The following is a 21,395-nucleotide window of genomic DNA, read 5'->3' as shown; positions in this document are numbered from 1 at the left end:
TGCCTGAACGTGGCCTGTTCCCTCATTCCTGCTGCTTAATGATGTCGGATTCCATTAGGATCCGAGCCATCCCCGGCCCTAAACACGGGCAGGGAATACCTGGAAAAGCGGCCAAGCTGGGAAGGATCCCGGACAAATATAGATCCCCAAGGAGTATCTTTAGATTAGCAGGCAGCTCTGCCCCCACTGAGACCCCAGGATTTACCTAAATAGCTCCTTCAGCACAGCCCAGCGCTCAGAGCTATTTTAAGCCAGCACCCTGCCCTACTTCCTAAGGAACAGCCTCCCCTTGTCTGTGCAGCCAGAGCAGCCCCAAAGCCACTGCTCTCCCCACTCTGACACCTTTCATGAAATTAAAAAATCCCTTTTTGGCACGGTGTCCAATTCATCTGGGCTCGTTTATTGCCATAAGGCCCTTCATGGCCTCAAGCAGGGCAAATGGGATGAACCTTTCCCGGGCTGATAGGCAAGAAAAATAACATTAAACAGGGGAATCCTGAGGGGCAGGAGCTTCCCCACTGCCCACCTGCAGCACCCACCTGGGAGGGAAGGGACAAATCCCAATCCACGTGCCCTGATGCTTTATCACCGTTCCCCAATGGTGTTTTGAGCCCAAGGCTGGCTTTGGGGTTTGCCACCAGCATTTTTGTTAATTAGCACATTCATTAGGATGTTTATTAGCCAGCAGAGCATCCCTGGATCCCAGCATCCAGAATCTGGCAGTCTGAGCCCAAAATGAGGCAGCTCTGGCTCTGTTTGGGGCATCCCAGGAACACAGTTTGTGTCATCCCAAGACATTTATTTACCTCTTGTTTTTGAGATGAAATGCCACAAGATCCAGCAAAATCAGCCCCAAGCTTGGCACAGCCACAAACCAGCCCCTTTCCCCAGCACATCCCATTTATGGATAATGAAACATCTTTCCTGTTTATCCATAACAATAATAAGAATGTTGGAATTACTTGGACAAGTTTTGGGGTTTTTTTTTTCTGGAAATCCCCCCAAAATCTCACGTTCCCAAGTAATTCCATGGGGTTCCTGCTTTAAGGACTGCCTCACCCCACACCTCCTTGAGCCCTGTCCAGACAAGTTGCTGTATTATGACACAACTTGCTTTTTAGGGATCCCCCTCCACGTCTTGACCCTGGTGGCATTCGCACTTTTCCCTTGGCATCCCAAGGTCCGAGCACATGGACCTTGGCCTTTATTCCATTTTTAGCCATTTTCAGAGCTCCTTTTTCCCCTAGATATCCCTTCATTCCTGCAAGACATCAACACTAAACAAACCAGTGAGTTTAAAACCCCACAATCTCCTTTAAATTTCAGATATTCCTCAATTAAAAAGCCACTTGGACTTTCCTATCGCCGCTTGCTCCGTGATGAAAATTCCCAACACCTCCCAACCTGGAGAATATCCAACACTCGAGCTCCCAGAGTTGTAGATGATATTAAAAACAAGGTGGGAAGAAAGCTGCACATTTTTCATCCCCCAAAAGCATCTTCAGGCAGTGAGATGAACTGGAAGAGCCTCTGAACTCTCTGAGGAGGCAGGGATTGAGCTGAGGCTGGCTTTGGGCTCCCCAGAGGCTGCGTGGAACAAATCCCTTGGGATTTTCTCTGTGTCTCCAGCAGCTCCAGAGGCACAGGGAGAGATTCCTGGGGTGTGATTCCACCTTGGCTGAGGGTGGAGGTGTCACTGAGGCTGTGGGATATTCCCAAAAAGCCTCAGCTGGCTGTGAAACAGGTCAGTGACAGCACAGAATTGTGGATTATGGAATGGGCTGGGGGATAAGGGGCCTTGAAACGACCTCATTGCATCCCCTACCCCATGATCATTCCACTCCTCCCACTGGCCCAGGTGCTCCAGCTTGGCCTGGGCACTTCCAGGGATCCAGGGGCAGCCCCAGCTTCTCTGGGAATTCCAATCCAGCCAGGGATTCCTTCCCAATACCCCATTTATCCACCCCTTGTCCCAAGTGCCTCTCCCTGCTGAAACACATCTGGGAGGTTCCCACACACAGTGGACACTGAAATTGTGTGTGGGCTTTAAAATTCCCACACACACTTTCAATGTCTTCCATTTGGGAAAAAAAAAAACCCAAAAAAACCAGACTGGACATGGAGAAAGGTGCCTGGAAGTCCTTAAGAAAAGACAGCAAAGCAGAAATTGGGAAAACCCCCCCATTTCCAGGACACCTTTGGCTACAGCACCAGCCCCAGCTTTACACCACAATTCCTGGGATTCACCCCCTCCCAGAAAAGCAGGAAACCACTTCAGGAATCCCAGCCAGGCACTCTGGAGCAGGGTGGGAATCAGGGGTGTCTCTGACTTCCACCATCAGCTGCAAAAAGAGGGCACTGGATCCTGGCTGCTCCCAGCCCAGCAGCTTCCCAACATTTTGTCCATGATACACAAAATAATAATAATAACACATGGATAGAGAAAAATCCCAGTGGATTATTTGCTCTGGTGTCTAAATAGCAATATCTGGGGTTTTTAAAGGATTTGTCATGGATGCAACTGGACACAGCTCTGCTTCCCAGAGGATTTTACACCTTCTGGCAGGAAGAGTGGGGCAGGTGCACAAAATTCAACCAAAAAATGACCACAAAATTCAACCAAATATGACCAAAAATGCTCTGCAGGTTTCTTTTAAACACCCTGAGCTCCATCCACTGCAGCAGCACCATTCCCACCTGCCTGAATAATGTGGATTTTGTAGGATGTGGATCCATCAATCCCATGGATCCACCAGGTAATTCAAGCCCAGTTTTGGGCTAATGCAGACAACCAGGCTCCCTAATCCCTCAGATTTCCAGCAGAACCTTCCCAAGTGCTCTTTGGAGAACAAAATTTGGACATTAATAGTCTCCATCACCATCAACTTCCTGCTAAAACTGTGCTACAAAGAGCAATTCTTGCCTCAAAATTTGAGATATTAATAAAAAGGAACTCCTGACAAATCCCAAAATGAGAGATTTAAAAAGAAGCCATTCCTGACCTACCCCAAAAGCCAAGATTTGAATAAGAAAAGTTTCCTGAAGCACACAAAAATGGGAGATTTTATAAAAAGCAATTCATGGCCTATCCCAAAATTCAAGATTTTAATAAAAATCCATTCTTGACACACCCCAAAATTTGTGATTTTAATAATGAAGCTCCCCCAGTACAAGTTTTAGCTCAAAACTCTATTTCCTCTGACTAAACGTAATTACAGTTCAGGCATTGTGCAGGGCCCAGGAGATGTAAATATATAGGTTAAACATAGTTAAAATTCCACATCCTACTTAATTGCAGGCATTTTCCACGGAACAAAATGAGCTTTTATCTTCACTTTTTAATTATTAATAACCACGAACAATGTCACCACCTTTAAACAATAACCCTGCCCTGAGAAGGAGATATTTCTCCCCAAATTTCCACAGGCACTGGGGCAATAAGAAGCAATTTTGGGAGGATTTTGGGGCAATTTTGGAGCGAGCAGGCCCCGAACTTCCACCCTACCTGGACAGGGATTAATGACAGCAATGAGCAGGATTTTTGTGGGGTTGCCAAAGCCCTGAGAGGGACCAGCAGGATCCCTGACAGGGATTCCCAGGATCTGGAAGCCCCAGGAACAGGGAGAGCGCCTGGATCCGGCCGACTCAGCTGAATCATAATGGCTGCATTGCCATTACCTTTCCTGAACAAGGCCAACCTAAACACAGGCAGCTGCCTGGGATTTAGCAGGAGATTTACAGACAGCACCGGCCACTCAGGCTGCCTGGAGACCTACAAATCACCACAGCACATGCACGGCCCCGGGAACACCCCGGATCCCCCCCAAATCTGGGAGCACTTTGGGATTATTCCCATGAAAAAAAAAAACCCCTCCCACCGTGGAGCTTCCCCAAGCCCGAGGGGCCTCCACGCTCCGGCTGCCACCCGGATCCCCTTTCCCTGGGTTTGAGGTTATTAACATCAAACATGTGATCGGCCACATGACAGGCTAAAGGCTAAAAAGGAAAAAAAAATAAATAAATATATAAAGAAAGAAAGAAATAAAAACCCGCTTGGACACATCCAGAGGGGAAGGGAGAGATGGCAGCGTGGTGGGTACAGCTCCATGGCCGGGGATTACAACCATTCCTGGGAAATCTGCTGCTTTCCAGCGGCCCGGAATGATGGAAGCCATGGCGGGAGGAGGTTTAATAACGGGGTGATTGTGTAACTTGGAGCCTCCCGGCGAAAGTTGAGGCACCCAGTGCATGTTCCTGGTGCATGGGGACGAGGATGGCACCGGATCAATTAGGGCAGCGAAATGTGCATCCCCCCAGCCTCCTCCTCCTCCTCCTCCTCCCGATCCAGGAGTTTCTCCGCTAACGTATTTCTCTCCTCATTAACTGCTTCGGTGTCTTCTGCTCTTTCCAAAATAGTACCTACTATAACGGGGCCGCAGAGGGGGCCAGCTGGCACCCGCCGCAGGGCATCCAGACACGGAGCAGGGATTTGGGGGAGGAAAGACACGGGGGGCTGCCTGGATGAGGGCAGGGAGGGCTCTCATCCCCCCCGTTCCCCCAAATCCTCAGGGGAACCCCAGTTCCACCCCAAGCACCCCAATCTGGGGGTGAGGACCTTGGGGGTGTGATGAGGCCCAGGCCAGGATGGGGATTCCCCCCCCACAAAAGGGATGTCCCCTGCTGTCACCCCCCTCCTTGGCACCCCCAGCCAGGCAGCAGCGCTGTGCCCACGCTATGCCCCCATCCAACAGAATGGAGGGAGGGGGCTGCATCCTCTTGGACCGGGGGGGCTAAAAATGCCCCCCTCACCCCACAGCACAGGCGCCCCCCACCAACCAGAGATGCCCCCCAGCTCCTCTGCAGAGGTTTCTGACTGAACAGGGGGTGTCCCCCCAGCCCGAGCCCCCCATCAGGGCTCCCCTTTATGGGGGCTGTCCCACTGGACCCCCCCTCCAGCTGCTCCAGGCCTCCCCCTCCCCTCTCTCTTGGGGATGACCCCCCCAAACCACGCTCTCCCCATGATTTTCCAGCCTCCCCCCAATCTTCCCCCACTCGGGGGATGAACCCCCCCAAACCAGAGTCCTCCCTAACGGGGGTCACCCACCAGAGCACCCCCTCCTCACCGCTCCAGGCATCCCTGCCCCCCAGCCCCCAGGGCCCTTCTTTACCGGGGGTGCCCCTCCAGAACCCCCCTCCCAAAATCACGGTGCCCTCGCCCTGCCTCGGTTCTCCCCCACCCTGGAGACCCCCCCTCAAACCAGGCTCCCCCTCCATTAAAGGTTCCCCTCACCCAAACCAGGCTCCCCTCCATTAAAGGTTCCCCTCACCCAAACCAGGCTCCCCCTCCCTTTCTCCGGGTTTCCCCAGCCGGGGGGGCTCCGCTAACCTGGGGACCCCCCCCCAAACCAGGCATACCCTCAAATTTCTGGGGAATATCCCCCTAAACCAGGCTGCCCCCCCCTCCCATACCACGCTCCCTCCCTCTCCTTTCTCCGGGCTCCTCCAACCTGGGGACCCCCAAAATGAGCCTCCCTCCCTTTCTCCGGGCTCCCCCACTTTGGAGAAGACCCCCTTTAACCACGCTCCCCCCTCAGCCTGGGATCCCCCCCATAAATCACGCTTCACCCCCCCCTTTCTCCGGCCTCCCCCAAACCAGGAGCCCCCCCACAAAGCAGGCAGATTCCCCTTCCCTTTCTCGGGGCTCCCCCAGCTTGGGGACCCCCTCAAACCTCGCTCGCCCCCCATTTCTCGCGGCCCCCTCCGCCGAGCCCCCCCCCCCGCGCCCCCCGCGCAGGCAGGGGGCGCCCTCGCCGCCCCCTCACCCTTGACGATGCGCTCGGTGGTCGGCAGCTTGTTGTGGCCGCGCCCGGACATGGTGGCGGTGGCGGCGGCGGCACCGCTGCCCGCCGTGCCCCGCTCCGCTCCCCTCACCCGGAGCGGGGGCCGCGCGGGTGCTCCCGGCGGACCCGCTGGGCTGCCCCGGCGGCGGCTCCGCGGCGCTGCGCTCCCCCCGTCCCGCCCCCGCCGCCGCCGCCACACCGCCCTCCGCCCTCTGCCCCCCCCCCCCGCCCGCGCCTGCGCCACGCCCGCCCCGCCCCGCCCGCCATCTTGGAGGGGAAGGGGGCGTTGCTAAGCAACGGGGGGGCAACATGGCGGCGGCGCTGAGGGGGGAGCGCGGGAATGGCGCTGGGGGTGCTTGGGCAGCCTCGGGCACTGCCCTCGGGCACAGCTTCGATGGTGCGGGAGGGACTGTAAGGATCAGCCAGTGCCGCCCCTGCTGTGGGCAGGGAACCCTTCCACTATCCCACGGTGGCCTTGGACACTTCCAGGGATCCAGGGGCAGCCCCAGCTTCTCTGGGGATTTTATCCCATCCTCTCAGCCAGGAATTCCTCCCCAGTATCCCATCCATCCCTGCCCTCCGGCAGTGGAAATCCATCCCTTGTCCCAAGTTTCTTCCTGAAACACATCCGGGAGGTTCCCACACAAAGCAGACACTGACATTTCAGGGAGCGTCACACCAGGGGTGTAAAATTCCCACACACTTTTTCAGTGTCTTCCATTTGGGAAAAAAACCAGACTGGACATGGAGAAAGATGCCTGAAAGTCCTTAAGAAAGGACTTTCCTCCCAGTATCCCATCCATCCCTGCCCTCTGGCACTGGGAGCCATTCCCTGTGTCCTGTCCCTCCATCCTTGTCCCCAGTCCCTCTCCAGCTCTCCTGGAGCCCCTTCAGGCTCTGGAATGGGCTCTGAGCTCTCCCTGGAACTTTCTCTTCTCCCTTGGGCACTTCCAGAGCTCCAGGGGCAGCCCCAGCTCCTCTGGGAATTCCATCCCAGCTCCTCCCCACACTCATTCCTTCCAAAAATCCCACCCCAGTCTCATTTTTCCCAGTTTGGAGCCATTCCCTGGGTCCTGTCCCTCCATCCCTTGTCCCCAGTCCCTCTGCAGCTCTCCTGGAGCCCCTTCAGGCTCTGGAAGGAGCTCTGAGCTCTCCCTGGAGCTTTCCCTTCCCCAGCTGAACACCCCCAGCTTTCCCAGCCTGGCTCCAGAGCTGATATTCCTTAGACAGAGAATTTCTGGGGGAAAGGCAAAACAGAAGATGGTCTGTGTCTACCACCTGAAGATGAAGGAGGACAAGGTTTAGATGGGATATTGGGAAGGAATTCCTGGCTGGGATGGAATTCCCAGAGCAGCTGTGGCTGCCCCTGGATCCCTGGAAGTGCCCAAGGCCAGGATGGAGCAACTTTGGATAATAAAAGGTGTCCCTGCCATGGCAGGGGTGGCACTGGATGAGCTTTAACCAACCCAAACCATTCCAGGAATTCCATGACCCCAACCTGCAGCATTTTCTGAGGTAATAGCTTCCAGGCATTCAGCAGAAAAAAGGATTTTGCAGCAGAAAAGAGCCCACTCAAAGCCCCCCTGGAAGTGCTGATGAGCAGGAGCAAGTCCATTGCTCACTGTGACCTTCCTTGCTTAATAAAACATTATTTTTTGTTAATAAAACACCTCAGAATATCAAGATTTGGTTTCTTTAGCTGCAACAGGGTTTATAAAAATTGAATTTGCTGCTCAGAGCTGGCTGGTGGGGGGGGAATGGTGTAGAAAAAGGCAAAAAAGGGGAAGTATAAAAGCAAAGTTTGCTTTTTTTTCCCTAATGGAGGGTAGGAAAACAAGGACACAAACACTGCCAGGAACCTGCCTAGTGTGAGCTGGGGACAAATCCAGCATCCCACACCTCCCAGCCAAACCACCGTCTGGAAATATATTTCAGAAAAATAATTAAAAAAAAAAAATATATATATATATATAAATAATTAAGGAAGGGTTTTTGGAGCCGCAAAGGCCGTGCCATGCGGGCAGGCTGGGGGTTGTCAGTGCCACCTTCTGTCAGCCGCGCCGCACTGCACAGCCAGGGAAATCCAGCTGGAAAAGCGGGATTGCATCACCCAGCCCGGCTCCAAGCCTTCCCCTTGGAAAAATCCTGAGCCAGCAGCGCTCCCACCCCTCCATTCCCCAGCAGCAGGGAGGATTTCACTGCCGAGCACGCCTGGCACCCTCCGTCATTACAGAATATATTTTATTTATGGAATTTTACAAATATCTGTACAATTCACGTGACATTTAAGTTAACGCTCTTTGTTTCTCTCCTACAACACCTGAGTTATAATTTGAAATACTGAGATGGAACTCGAGGGGAAGGAGACACGGATGAAAATCCACGAGGGGCTAAATTTGGGTGGGTTCCCATCCCTTTCCCACTGGCAGGTGCCAGCCTGCCCAGGGGGAACAGGAGCTCTCCCTCCTTGGTGGCAGGGCAGCCTCAATTCTCACCTCAATCCCAAATCTCTGGGTTCCCTGCCCAGGGGGAACAGGAGCTCTCCCTCCTTGGTGGCAGGGCAGCCTCAATTCTCACCCCAATCCCAAATCCTGGGTTCCCTGCCCAGGGGGAACAGGAGCTCTCCCTCCTTGGTGGCAGGGCAGCCTCAATTCTCACCCCATAATCCCAAATCTCTGGGTTCCCTGCCCAGGGGGAACAGGAGCTCTCCCTCCTTGGTGGCAGGGCAGCCTCAATTCTCACCCCCTAATCCCAAATGTCCGGGCTGCAGATTCCTCAGGAAACAGGGATAAACTGGAAACAAGGAGACAGCAGAGTTGTGATCACCACAGTGAATCCTGCCAGCTCTGAGGACACCAAGCCCTGCTCTCTGCCACCTCCCAGCTCCTGGGGACCTCCCAGGCACAGTCCAGAGGGGACAAACCCCCCATTGCCCCCTGTCCTCCCCCAGGGAGGCTTTTCCAGCCGGGATGCAGCTCCTGTGCCCTGCCAGCCACATGGTGTTTTCCAAATGCTTCCTTGAGAGAGAGCAGAGGGCACCTGTGCCAGTGAAAGGACTCAGATTTTCCACATCCAGTCAGTCAGCTGGGGCTGCAGCTCTCTCAAGCAAGGAAAAAGAGTTTCCAATGCCCCTTTGGTCCTGGAACCTGCAGCACAGGGAATGCCTGCCAGGTGATGAATGACTGCCCCAGCCAGCACAGGCCACGCTGCTCTGCTCCAGTGGGAAAAGTGACTTTTGGTGACAATCCACAAGGGACACCACATGGGACAAAGCAGAGCCTGTCTCTCCTTGAGGGAATCACCCGAGGACTGTGTGGCACCTTCAGGTCATCCCAAAAAGGCTCCCTCCAGAACTGATATTTAGGTTTTGGGGTGCAGGACAAAGCCAAGAGCCAGGGGTGCTGAGGGGACAAATGGCCAGACTAGAAAAGCCACTGAGAGTGCAGGTGATGATCCATGAGGATCCTGGCAGTGCCAGAGGGCATGGGCTCGGTGACAGCTGTTGGGAGCTTAGGAGGAACATCACCCAGCTGGGAACTACAGGAATTCAGGGATTACAGAGATCCAGCCAGGGTACAACGCTGCCAGGGCCCTGTGTCTGAGATGGGCAGCAATAACACCTGGCACAGCCTCAGGTTTGCTTTCCTCAGAGGGCAAAGGGAAGGTGTGGGAGCCTCAGCTCCAGCACAGTGCCACCACCCTGTCACACCCCACACACCTGCACAGGTGGGCACTGAAGGAAGACACTTCACAAACACTTCACAAACACCTGCACCTCTCCTCCATCCCAATCCAGCACCAAACCACGAGGGATTCCCCTGAATCCACACGGCCACAAGCTTACACCAAGTACAGGACGAGGGGGAAAAAGGGGTGTGAGGGAACCTCAAGCAACACAGGTGGGGTGGACAACCTTATCAATATGATAATAAGTAATTCACCTAGTGAATCTGGAACGCCAGCCCGGAGGCAGAGCTGGGAAGTGCCTGGAACACCCTTCTCTGGCTACTCCCTAAGGCTGGGAACACGCAACCTAAAGAGGTTCACAGTCTGAGTTTTGCTTTTAAAAACACCCCGCACCCCACCCTGAACCTTAGCACTGTTTAAAAACTGGTGGCTATTCCTGGGTGTCACCATGAGCTTGGACACAGCCTGAGGAGAAATCCCTGGGCTGAAGCCTGCGGCTGTGCAGGGCTCTGCTCTCATCCCCTTCTGAGCAGCCCTCACAGAGAAGGAGCTGGGCTTTCCCCTCATTCCAGCAGCATGGACTGAAGGGAGGGTCAGGGCATCCTGGCAGGCTTCTCCCAGCAGCCCAAGTGTCACTCCAACCCAGTTTGGTGTGCTCTGCCCTGAGCACTGACACCCAAAATGTGCTTTAAAACCCCTGCTCTCTTCACCCCACTCTTGCCAGGGCATTGTCCGGGCTGAAACGGAGCAAAAGCAGTGGGATGATGGTGACATCCTCCTCATCCTCAGCACAGCTCTGAGGGCTGGCTGTGGGGAACGCTCTGAGAAGGGTCTGTCCCTGTCTGTCCCCATCACACAGCCCCAGAAGGGTCAGGACAGCCTCATGTGCCATGGGAACGCTCCAAGCACCATGAGAGGAGCAGCACAGCTGGAGCAGCTCCTGTCTCCCCATTCCATCCTTCCTGGGAGAGGCGAGGAGAGGAGGGATATGACACTGGACAAAGTCAGGTCAGTCCTGTGGGAAGGGGAATTCCACTCTCCTCAGCCTTAAACCAGAAAAAAAATCCATGGAATAGCTTTCAAAGCAATGTCTCTCCTGTAGTGTGACGTCAGTGCCCGCACAGGTACCGTTGTATGTTTGCAGCAGGAAAAGGAAAGGAAAAAAAAAAAAAAGAAAAAACCCTTCCCCCCCCAAAAAAAAAACCACCATGGAAAAATTGGATCAGGGCTGCAGCTTGGGCTGGTCCTACCCTATCTGGATCTGCCCTGCATACATGGTGAGCAGCACCATGATGGTGAAGCCCGTGAGCAGCCCCGCGTTCTGGATGGCGAAGGTGATCAGGGCGCTGCCGTTCTGCTCATCCTCCCGGCTCACCTCGTTCATCTCAGGGAACTGCAGGGGGAAACATTGGGATGGCAGGGCTCAGTGACAGCCCCATTGCTCCTCAGCAAACACCCACCAGCCTCCCATCCTGGGGATTTCAGCCAAAGCAGAGAGATCTGCATGTGCCAAGGGGACAGAGCAAACCCCGCCAGGCCTGCAGGCTGAGAGCAAGCAGAGCTTTTCCTAGGAAAAAATCCCAGGGCTCAGGGTTCCAAGCTCAGGATTTGGGGCTCAGGATTTACCATGTCAGCCAGTGCTATGTACAGGAACATCCCTCCAGCCAGAGCAAAGATCCAGTTGGCAGAGAAGTGGCTGCCGGCCACGATGCCGAAGGCCAGGCCCACGTAGCAGCAGCAGGCAGAGATGAAGTTGAAGAAAAGTGCCTGGCGAATGGTCATCCCAGCATTCAGCAGGATCACAAAGTCCCCTGAGGGAGAAGAAGATGGGAGGATGAGGAAGGAAGGAAGGGCTGTCAGCAGCACTGGGACAGCACCGACTTGAACTCACAGAAACCCGGAATATCCCGAGCTGGAAGGGACACAAAGGATCAGAGTCCAACCCCTGGAGTGCAGAGAACACCCCAAACATCACAGCATGTGCCAGCTCAAGTGTGGGCTCCCTGTGGCTGCTGGCACTGGGCACTGACCATCACACTGCCCCTAAATTCGGCCATTCACACCCAAACCTGCCTCTCCTTCACTGACCATTCCACTATTTCTAAGTTCAGACATTCACACCCAAACCTGCCTCTCCTTCACTGACCATTCCACTATTTCTAAATTCAGACATTCACACCCAAACCTGCCTCTCCTTCACTGACCATTCCACTATTTCTAAATTCAGACATTCACACCCAAACCTGCCTCTCCTTCACTGACCATTCCACTATTTCTAAATTCAGACATTCACATACAAACCCACCTCCCTCCTCATCTGCCCCTAAATTTGGACATTCACACCCAAACCCACCTCCCACTCACTGACCACAGCACTGTCCCTAAACCCATACACTCACACCCAAACCTGCCTCCCCTGCACTGAACTCTCCAAATTCAGACATTCCCACCCAAACCCCCTCCCCTCCACTGACCTCTCCAAATTCAGACATTCCCACCCAAACCCCCCTCCCCTCCACTGACCACTCCAAATTCAGACATTCCCACCCAAACCCGCCTCCCCCCTCCCAAACCAACGAGGTGTTGAGGGTTTTTTTTTGTCTTCAGATGCCTCCATCTAAATTTAAATCTCAGACATCATATTACCTCGTTATTTTTAGAGCGGCGATTACTCAGAGCAGTTTACAGCCCTCCCTCTCCCCCCTCTCAGCAGCATCACTGTTTATTCCACCCCAAATCTGCCTTTCTGGATGGACAAAGGACAGACTCCAGAGCCAGCAGGAGCAGGGGCAGCCCCAAGGAGACACATACCCAGCTCGTGTGGGAACTCCTCACACAGGATGGCCACGGAGGTGCTGATCCCTTGGAAGACAGACACAGTGAAGGAGGCGCCGATGGCCAGGCCGTCGATGAAGTTGTGGAGGCCGTCACTGAGCGTGATCATCCAGGCCAGAGTCCCAATGTCCGAGTACCTCACCTCCTTCAGCCAGTAGCACGCGCTCTGGGAGGCCTGCAGGTCCTGCCACAGCACCCCAAAATGGGGATCAGTACCCAAATGGGGTCACTGATCCCTCCTCCAGATGGGAAAACACCCCACTAATCATTAAACCCGCACAGCGGAGCTGTTTGGTCCTGTCGTAGACATCTTTTATGGAAAATCCTTTCCTTAGGATTTTTCCTCCTGAGAAGCTGAGAGGCCTCAGGAACAAAATGGAAACAATGATTATCTGCTGCTGTGGAATGCAACAGGTGCATCTGGAATTGGTCCCATGTGGTTGTTTCTAATTAATGGCCAATCACAGCCCAGCTGGCTCAGACAGAGAGTCTGAACCACAAACCTTTGTTATCATTCTTTCCTATTCTATTCTTAGCCAGCCTTCTGATGAAATCCTTTCTTCTATTCTTTTAGTATAGTTTTAATGTAATATATATGATAAAATAATAAATCAGCCTTCTGAAACATGGAGTCAGATCCCCATCTCTTCCCTCATCCTCGGACCCCTGACGGTCACAGGTCCCACCACACACAGAGAATTTGGGCTGCAGAACTGGTTTTAACTGACAGCTGGGATTTTGTCACAATGCCACGGGATGAGGCACTCACCTGGACAGAAAGGGAGCCCACCACAGCCTTGTCATCCCCAGGGGGGGGCTTGCACTCCAGGTCACTGGTGATGTGTGGGATCATGTGGTCCAGGTCCCCGTTCTGCAGCTTCTCCGTGACCCCCTCCTCCCGGTCCTTCTTGGAGGGCAGAGCCTCAGGGCCGTAGTGGCTGTGCCCATGGTGGTGCTGTGGGATCAGGGGATTCAGGGCTGTCAGTCATCCCAATATTCCTGCTTTTTCCCACCCTGCCATGCTGATATTCCTGCTCTTTCCTGCCCCACTACCCTGAAATTCCTGCTCTTTCCCACCCCACCATCCCAGTATCCTTGCTGTTTCCCACCCCACCATCCCATTATCCCTGCTTTTTCCAACCCAGCCATCCCATTATCCCTGATGTTTCCCACCCCACTATCCCAATATCCCTGCTGTTTCCCACCCTTCCATCCCGAAATTCCTGCTGTTTCCCACCCCACCATCCCCTGCTCCACCTCACCTGGTCCTTCTGCTTCAGGAGCATCTTCAGGATCTTCTCTGTGAAGAAGAAGAGGTAGAAGCCCCCGAACACCACAGCGGATTTGGAAACGCAATAATCTTCCTGAGGGTTGAATCCAAACGCCTGCAGGCAGGAGGGGACCCAGGAGAGGATGAGGAGCAGGCCCTGGCAGTGTCCTTCATCTGCCTTTGCCCCTGGGGTGACACTGGAGGGGTGACACAGCTCTGAGCTCTCTCTGAGGAGCAGCTGCTTTGGGACAAGCTCAGGAAACACCTTTGTGCACCTTTAATCTCCCTCACTCCCTCCTCCAAGCCAGCTGTGCCCCGAGGCATTGGATCCAGCACCTGCCCTGGGGCAGGGATGCCAAAACCGATTTGGGACCTACCTCCAGGGCTAGAAAAAGCCAGAAAAGGCAATAAAACAAACCAGGGATCTCCCTGGAACCATTCCCTTCCAAACTCCAGCTCCGAGTGGCTTCCAGCCCTCCATACCTCGCTCTGGGCTCCCCTCCGGCGCCGCCTTCCCCTTCTCCAGCCAGCGAGCGCCCAGAGAGAGAGAAACAGCCCCAGAGAGAGAGAGAGAGAGAAAAGCACAGACCCGCCAGTCCTCTCCCTACCTCGGGAATGAGCTGGAAGAGGGCGTTGGAGTAGAGAGTTCCAATCGCCAGAGCTATGAAGTAGAGGAGCAGCCGCTTGTAAAATGTCTTCTTCATGAAGGGCACCACGCTGGCTCCCACCAGCGAGCACAGGGAGATGACGGAGACGCAGAGGAAACCGTAACCCCAGACTGGCAGAGCCAAACCCACCCCGGGAGACGGGAGACGGGAAGGGACGAGATCAACGTGGGGATGGGCAGGGGAGGAATCCACACCAGACAGCACAGAGAGAGGAGGGAGGGAGGGAGAGAAGAGGACATTCATTAGTGATTGTTGTTCATCTGGCGCCACCTCCAAAGGGCGAACCCGGCGCTCAGTGGCTTTGGGAATCTCAGCTGAGTTTTGGCAGCCAGGCCATGGCCCAGCCAGCCCCCAGCTCTGCTCCATGGGCCGTTCCCAAGCCACAGAGCTCCTGGGTCTCCCCAGCACTTCGTACGCTTCAGCCCCATCCTGCAGCCAGTCCCTGCTGGGGTGCTGGCAGGGCTGGAGGGTACCTCTGCATTTCAATTCCTGGCAGATCAGGAATTAGAGGCGCTTGGTTTTTATGTCCAGCAAATAAAAGTTGCAGTTCTGGAGCTGAAAAGCTCGGAAAAACATCCCACTGCCAGCACGGATGAGGCGTTCACTGCCTGGCAGCAAACAGGCAACACCAGGGGGAAAAACCCACTGGAATTTTAAGGTTGGATGTGCCAAATCCAGCTCATGCTCTGAGGAGGCACCTGGACCACATTCCAAAGGTTTCCAATCCGGGTGGATTTATTCAGCTCCAGAACTGCGCAATTACAACACAATTAATTTGCGATATTTCTGTCGGTCCCATCTGAGCACCAGGATACCTCATGGAAGGCAGAACCCTTGTGGGAACATTGGGCTGGGAAATCAGGTAGGGGAGGAAAAAAAGGCAATTAAAGGATTTTTAAAAGTTGGCTGATTCCAGAGGAAGCCAGGCTGTTCTCTGTGTTTTTATATGGATATTTGATCATATTTGCATGGATAGTTCACATTTTTTTCCCCTCTGGCTCATGCCAGTACTGCTGCCACAAATGTGGCTCAGCACATCCCTCCAAGGGCTAAACTCCTGGACACCCAGAGCAGGAGCAAACAGCTTCTCCCAGCACATTCCCACTCCTCAGACATGGCAGGGACAGAGGACACTGAGGGCTTCCTGGTGCTCAGAGGGGTGAGAAAAGCCCTGCACAGCCCCTTGAGCCAAGCCCTGAGCCTCGGGTGACGAGGGGTCGGATCGATTCGGCGGGGTGGAGGCAGAGAGGGCGCCCACGGAGCTGCCCCCGGAGACGGGAGAGAGGCAGGGACGTTCTACCGCACCTCTGGGATGAGCTGGAAGAGCGCGTTAGAGAGCAGCGTGCCGATGGAGAGCGCGATGAAAAACAGCAGCACCCGGCTGAAAAAGGCCTTCTGGGAGCACGGCACGATGAGGACTCCGAGCAGGGAGGCCACGTTAATCATGGACACACTGAGAAAACCAAAGCCCCACACTGCGGAACGAGAAGAAATGAGGGCCAGACATTACCAAGGCTCTCGGAGAGCCCGGACCCGGGCGGGTGGGAAAGGCTCCGGGGCAGCTCCCTGTGCTCCGGGTGCTCCAGCTGCGACAAAACCATCCTGGGTTTGCAGGGAAGGTGGGAATGAAGCCAGGGGGTTGCTTGGAAAAGGTTTTCCCCAGGCAGCCCCAGCGTGGGAGAAGCTGAGCTGTGCTCAGGGCCGCTGATCCAAGACCTTGGGCAGCGTTGGCACCGGGATGGGCGGGAGCTGGCTGAGCATCCACCGGCAGCTGGAGGCCAGCAGGTCCCTCCAGGTCACCCCCTCCCACCCAGGGGAAGCCACAGCAGAGTCCCCTCCTCATCCAGCTATCCTGGAGGCACAGAGGCTATCCCAGCAAAACCACATCACGGCACCATCCACAGCGAGGAAAACTCGGTCAGGATTGCCAGCTGCTGGAGGAGGGAACTCCCAGGAGTGGGAACTGGCTGTTCCTCATGTCCCCAAGCTCCAGAACCAGGCAGTGCCTGTAGCACCCCCCCCCAGCACCCCAATTACCTTCAGCTGAGCTGGGCCTGCTCTCCTCTGTCTGCTCATTCTCCTCATTTTCCAGGTTTTCGGAGGCGCACGCCCTCGACTCCAGCTGCTGCAGGATGGTGGGGCAGAACTCCTTGAACTCGCTGTGCCCCACAGGGGAGCCCTCGCTCAGGTTGTGGATGGCAAAAAGCTCCACAGAGCTGAAGCACTGCGGGAGGGAAGGGACAGAAATGTGCCTTGAGATCCCCACAGCTCCGCAGGAAGATTTCAGGAATCTGCAGGGAAGTTTTGGGGGCCCACAGGGAGGTTTTGGGAGTCGCCTCCTTACACGGGAGAGGTTCAGGCGCTGCTGAGGTGTTTGGGAGACATTGGCGTGTCCCACTCCGACATCCAGGCGGTTCAGCAGGGCCTTGAGCTCCTTCAGGCTCAAGGTCTGGCTCTCCCCATAGCGCTGGAGCAGATCCTGCAGGAAGGAGGCTGCCGAGACGCCGGGGCTGTCCCTGCCCGCCCAGACCTGCGGGCAGGGGAGGAGGCAGAGCAGCAGGAGCAGGCAGCAGCTCCGGGGGCCCACGCTGGGGATCATGGTGCCTCTGGGATGCTGGGAGAGAAACCACACTGCTGTTGGCTTTGGCATTCCCAGCGCTCCAACCACGGCTGCTCCACCCCACCGATGGATTTATCCTCAGGGAAAGGGGGAACATGATTTATCCTCAGGGGAAGGAGGTCTCAGCATTTTTCCACAATCTTTCCATGCAAAACCACCCCCTCCTCCTCCACCCTGAGCCACCCCAAGCCCCTCACTCACCATGGGGGGCTGCCAGCACACGGCTCCTGGGGGCTCTCCAGCTCCGCAGCACCTCGGGGACCCTGGGAAGAGCAGGATGGTCGGGAAGCAGGCAGGGCTGTGCCAAAACCCAGCTGTGCCAGCCCCAAATCAGCTCTGGAGGGGTGAGGAGTCACTCTCCAGCCCTGGCCACGCGTGGGTCCCCTCGGTGTCACCAAGGCTGGGACACAAACACCTCAATGCCAGCGCTCGGAGGGACACGGCAGCCCTGGGGACAGAGGTGGCCTGTTCATGAGGTTATAATTTAACCAGGATAATTACCATGAACCGAGTGAGCTTACCTGCTCTAACTGTAGGTGCCTTTATAGTGTTTGCCCAGAATCAATCCTTGCCCTCTCTGTCCCTTTCATATGTGCCGGGAATTGATAAAAGAGGGGTGGCACAGCCCCGGGGTGCAAAGGAAGGGGCGCAGGGAGAGGAGGGGACGCCAGGCACGACCTGCACGTCCACCCTGGGAGGCTCCCAGGAGCCTGGAGCTCAGGCTGCCTTCCTGGGAAAGCTTCCCTGAAAAGTGGATGGCAAATTTGGGATTGGCAAGGAGAAAATAAAAATCTGCTGCCTCCATCAATGCAGCAGCCATCCCAGTCCCAGTGTGGGGCTCCAGGTGCACCTCCTGATCCCCCTGGAGCTGCTCCCAGTGCTCCTGACCCAGCCCTGGACACCCCACAGTGCCTGGCCTGTGCTGACAGCTCACAGGCTCCAGTCTCTTCTAAAAACCAGGACGTTTTTGAGGCCCGGCCAAGCAATTGTTCAAAAAATAACCTGGGGCCAGGATTTCCATGCCAAGGGGCTGCAGGGAACCCGCAGGACCCCGCTCCCCATGCAGGACCCCACTGCCCCTGAAGGCTCCCACATTCCCACAGGTTTTACCAGCTTACCACCACTTTGTGAGCTTTGTTCTCCGGCAGCTTTTAGCCTTCTCCTGCCAGGGCTTAGCTTGGATGCTTTGACTTAACCCCTCTCCTCCCAAAACGAGGGAGGGAGCCCATCCAGAGTGGTGCTGCTGCTGGGAACACCCTGCTGGGTGGGGAGACCCGAGGGATCTCTGCCTCTTCAGCATCTCCCAGCGAGCCCAGACCCTTCCTCTGCCTCCCCATCCCAACCCACCCTTCCAGGTGAGTCCTCCTGGGCTCCGTGGGATATCCAGGCTCTCACAGGTGCTGGCACACAGCCCAACGTTCCAAAGGTTTGTCCCGGCTGGCCGCACGTCCTGCTCGCTGCCCTTTCCAGCCGGGTGCTCCCCAAATCCCCGGTGCCACCGGGAGCCCTCCTGCTCCCTGCACACCGATGGAGCACACGAGTGCCAAGGCACGCAGCTCTCCCCGCTGCCAAAACCCCTCCCGGGGGTTTCTCCCAAAGCTGGGCTGAGCCGGATACATCCAGGCTGGAAAACCGGACCTCAACTTTCCCCCCGCTGCCAAAGGAAAGGCAGGAAGGGCAGAGCCGGGCACAGGCTGCACAGGCTCGCTCCGTTTTAGGACAAAACGAGGTGGAGGAGCCGCCCCTACGGAAGGGAAGGGCCCAAAGAGGCACATCCCGGGGGGCTCCGACCTGCTGCAATCCCGGGGCAAGGCAGGAGGGTGCCGAGCGCACCCAGTCCAGCATCCCGGGACAAACACCAAAGAACACCGAGCCTCGCCATCCCCACCGCCAGCTGCGACCCCCGCGGAGCCCCCCGGCCTCCTGCCCGCTACCTTCAAGGGCGTTCTCGCTCCGGGATGCGCTCCGGGAGCCCGGAGCCAGCGCCTGACCTACTTTATCGGGCTGGGGCACGGACAGAGCGCTGCCACGCCAAGGGACGGCTGCCCGGGAGGGATGTGCCCGGGAGCGATGCCACGACAGCAGCACGCAGCTCCCGAGGCCGGGCAGACCCTGCCCATCTCGCCGGGCTGCATTTCCCGGAGCTCAGCGGTCCCGGCCGCAATCCGCACATCCCCGAAGGTGAGGCCGGGAATGGGAACCGCTGGCACAGCCGAGCATGACCCCGGCGACGTCAGCCCCGAAATCCCGCGCGGGGATTGCCGCAAACCGGGAGGGGACAGGGCCAGCGGGACCCCGAATTCCAGCCCCGGAGCCATCGCGCTCCTGTGGGGGCGGCCGGAGCCCGCGGGGCCTTCCGGAGCAATCGCGCTCCACGTGTCCTGCGGCAAGGAGGGCTCCAGGAGCCGGAGGTTTTCCGTGCCCTGCGGCTGTCCCGGGGCTGGCAGCGGACCCGTTCCTGGGTCACCGACACCCTGGAGCCTCCGGACGGAATCCTGTCCTTTCCTTGCCCGTGATCCCAGCCCGGGGCGGGCAGAGGGGCAGCGGAACCGGGATATCCCCCGGGCATCGCACCCCACAGGGACCCCCCCAGTCCTGCCCAGTGCCCCCCGGGCCAGAGCAGCTGCTGCCGCACGCTCCCTGCGCCATCCCATCCCTCTCCCCATCCCACCGCCGCTGCGTGGTCCCAGAGCTTGCACTGGTGGTGCCAGACCCCATAACTGGGCCCTGCACCCCAAAATTGAGTCCTGCACCCCATAACAGGGTCCTGCACCTCCGACCCCTCCTCCACCTGCACCCTCCTCTGCCCCAGACCTCACGGCCTGTCCCAAAACGAGCTCCCATGGCTGCCCCAAGGACAGGCCCCAAACCCTAAACAGCCGCTCCCTGCATCCTTCATCCCTCCCTGCATCCCCCATCCCCATCCGGGGCTCGGGGCCGGCCCCAGCCCGTTCCCCCCGCTCCGCTGCCTCCCTCTCCGCGGGGCGCGTCCCCGCAGCCGGTTTCCCATCGCACGGCAGGGCTGCTGTGCCTGTCCCGTGTCTGTCCCGTGCCTGTCCCGTGCCTGTCCCGGTCCATCCCGGTCCTACCTCCGCTCCTGCTCCCGCCGCCGCCGCTCGGGGCCGCGCAGCGCGCACGCGCGGCCGCCGGCACGGGGAGCGCTCCCATTGGCTGCCGCCGTCCCCGGCCACGCCCCCTCCGCCTCAGGCCCCGCTCCCTCAGCGGCGCAGCGCCGGGACCCCAAAAATCCCACCCGGGACCCCAAAAATCTCACCCAGAAACCCAAAAACCTCACCCGGGACTCCAAAAATCCCACCCAGGAACCCCCAAAAATGTCACCCAGGACCCCAAAAATCCCACCCAGGAACCCCCAAAAACCCAACCCAGGACCCCCTAAAAATCCCACCCAGGAACCCCCAAAAAATCTCACCCAGGAACCCCTAAAAATCCCACCCGGGAACCCCAAAAATCTCACCCAGGACCCCCAAAAATCCCACCCGGGACCCTCCAAAAATCTCACCTGGGACCCCACAAACCTCATCCAGGACCCCAAAAATCCCACCCGGGATCCCCCAAAAATCCCACCCAGGAACTCCCAAAAATCTCACCTGGGACCCCCTAAAAAAATCCTACCCAGAACCCCCAAAAATCTTACCCAGGATCCCCAATATTTTCACTCAGAACCCCCTAAAAAATCCCTCCAAGGACCCCAAAAATCCCATCCAGGAACCCCCAAAAACCTCACCCAAGAACTCCCAAAAATCTCATCCAGGACCCCAAAAATCCCACCCACGAACCCCCAAAAATCTCACCCAGGACCCCAAAAATCCCACTCAGGAACTCCCAAAAATCTCACCCAGAACCCCCAAAAATCTTACCCAGGATCCCCAAAATTTTCACCCAGAACCCCCTAAATATCCCACCAGAGAACCCCCAAAAATCTCACCCAGGACCCCTGAAAAAAATCCCACTTGGGAACCCCAAAACCCTGTCTGGGACTCCTTAAAAAATCCCACCTGGGCACCTCAAAAATCCCACCTGCAACCCCCTAAAAAATCCCACCCGGGAGCCCCCAAAAACCCCATCTGGGACTCCCCAGAAATCTCACCTGGGGCCCCCTAAAAAACCCCACTCAGGAACCCCAAAATCCCATCCAGGACCCCCTAAAAATTCCCACCCGAGATCCCCAAGCTGCTCCAACACCCCTCTCTGTGGCACTGGGACCCCCAAAGAGCCCCAAACGCACCCCAGGAGCACCAAGACCCCTATAAATCCCACCTGGGACCCCCCAGACTGCCCCAAAACATCCCCTGGGATCACCCCAAAACACCCACGGCTGGGGCACCGGCACCCCCAAACACACCCCAGGAGCATTGGGACCCCCCAAAAACCCATCTGGGACCCCTGGACACCCACCCTAAGGGCAACAAGACCCCCCAACATCCCCCTGGGGGCACCTCAAACACCCTTTAGGG

At 56.6% G+C, this 21,395-nt stretch overlaps 2 protein-coding genes across 4 annotated transcripts in view; both read right to left on the bottom strand.

The window, feature by feature from the left end:
• The window catches only part of PPP3CC (protein phosphatase 3 catalytic subunit gamma), a 49,667-nt gene extending 43,641 nt beyond the window's left edge, over window positions 1-6,026 (bottom strand). For both annotated transcript variants that reach the window (XM_071454715.1, XM_071454716.1), the window contains exon 1: window positions 5,823-6,026. In XM_071454715.1, coding sequence (XP_071310816.1) covers window positions 5,823-5,874 — 52 coding nt within the window. In that variant the 5' untranslated portion in view covers window positions 5,875-6,026. The remainder of the gene's footprint in view (window positions 1-5,822) is intronic.
• A 2,038-nt stretch (window positions 6,027-8,064) lies between these two features.
• On the bottom strand, window positions 8,065-20,073 carry SLC39A14 (solute carrier family 39 member 14). Of its 2 annotated transcripts, XR_011683803.1 has the most exons (11): window positions 20,010-20,073; window positions 17,122-17,183; window positions 16,645-16,914; window positions 16,338-16,524; window positions 14,241-14,410; window positions 13,625-13,747; window positions 13,132-13,317; window positions 12,339-12,546; window positions 11,154-11,338; window positions 8,571-10,920; window positions 8,065-8,486 (listed from the first exon to the last, which is right to left on the bottom strand). XR_011683803.1 is itself a non-coding variant. In XM_071454722.1 (10 exons), the coding sequence occupies exons 2-10, from the start codon at window positions 17,122-17,124 to the stop codon at window positions 10,774-10,776; spliced, it is 1,479 nt and encodes a 492-aa protein (XP_071310823.1). In that variant the 5' UTR covers window positions 17,125-17,183; window positions 20,010-20,073; the 3' UTR covers window positions 8,065-10,773. The 2 variants fall into 2 exon arrangements, 1 of the variants encoding a protein (XP_071310823.1); XM_071454722.1 differs by having other exon boundaries at window positions 8,065-10,920.
• Window positions 20,074-21,395: the final 1,322 nt, after the last annotated feature.

This window comes from Agelaius tricolor, unplaced genomic scaffold (genome assembly GCF_023055355.1).
Source record: "Agelaius tricolor isolate 1412-34295 unplaced genomic scaffold, bAgeTri1.0.p SCAF_41, whole genome shotgun sequence".
Lineage (NCBI taxonomy): Eukaryota > Metazoa > Chordata > Aves > Passeriformes > Icteridae > Agelaius > Agelaius tricolor.
The sequence above is the reverse complement of the archived record's forward strand: the minus strand, read 5'-3'. Positions and strand labels throughout refer to the sequence as shown.

What these genes read in the sequence shown, in the direction of transcription:
- SLC39A14 (XM_071454722.1), bottom strand. An exon ending in AGCGCCTGAACCTCTCCCGT is followed by an intron (nt 16,525 to 16,644) that starts GTAAGGAGGCGA and finishes TCCCTCCCGCAG; the next exon opens with TGCTTCAGCTCTGTGGAGCT. An exon ending in ACATAGCACTGGCTGACATG is followed by an intron (nt 10,921 to 11,153) that starts GTAAATCCTGAG and finishes TTCCCCCTGCAG; the next exon opens with TTCCCTGAGATGAACGAGGT.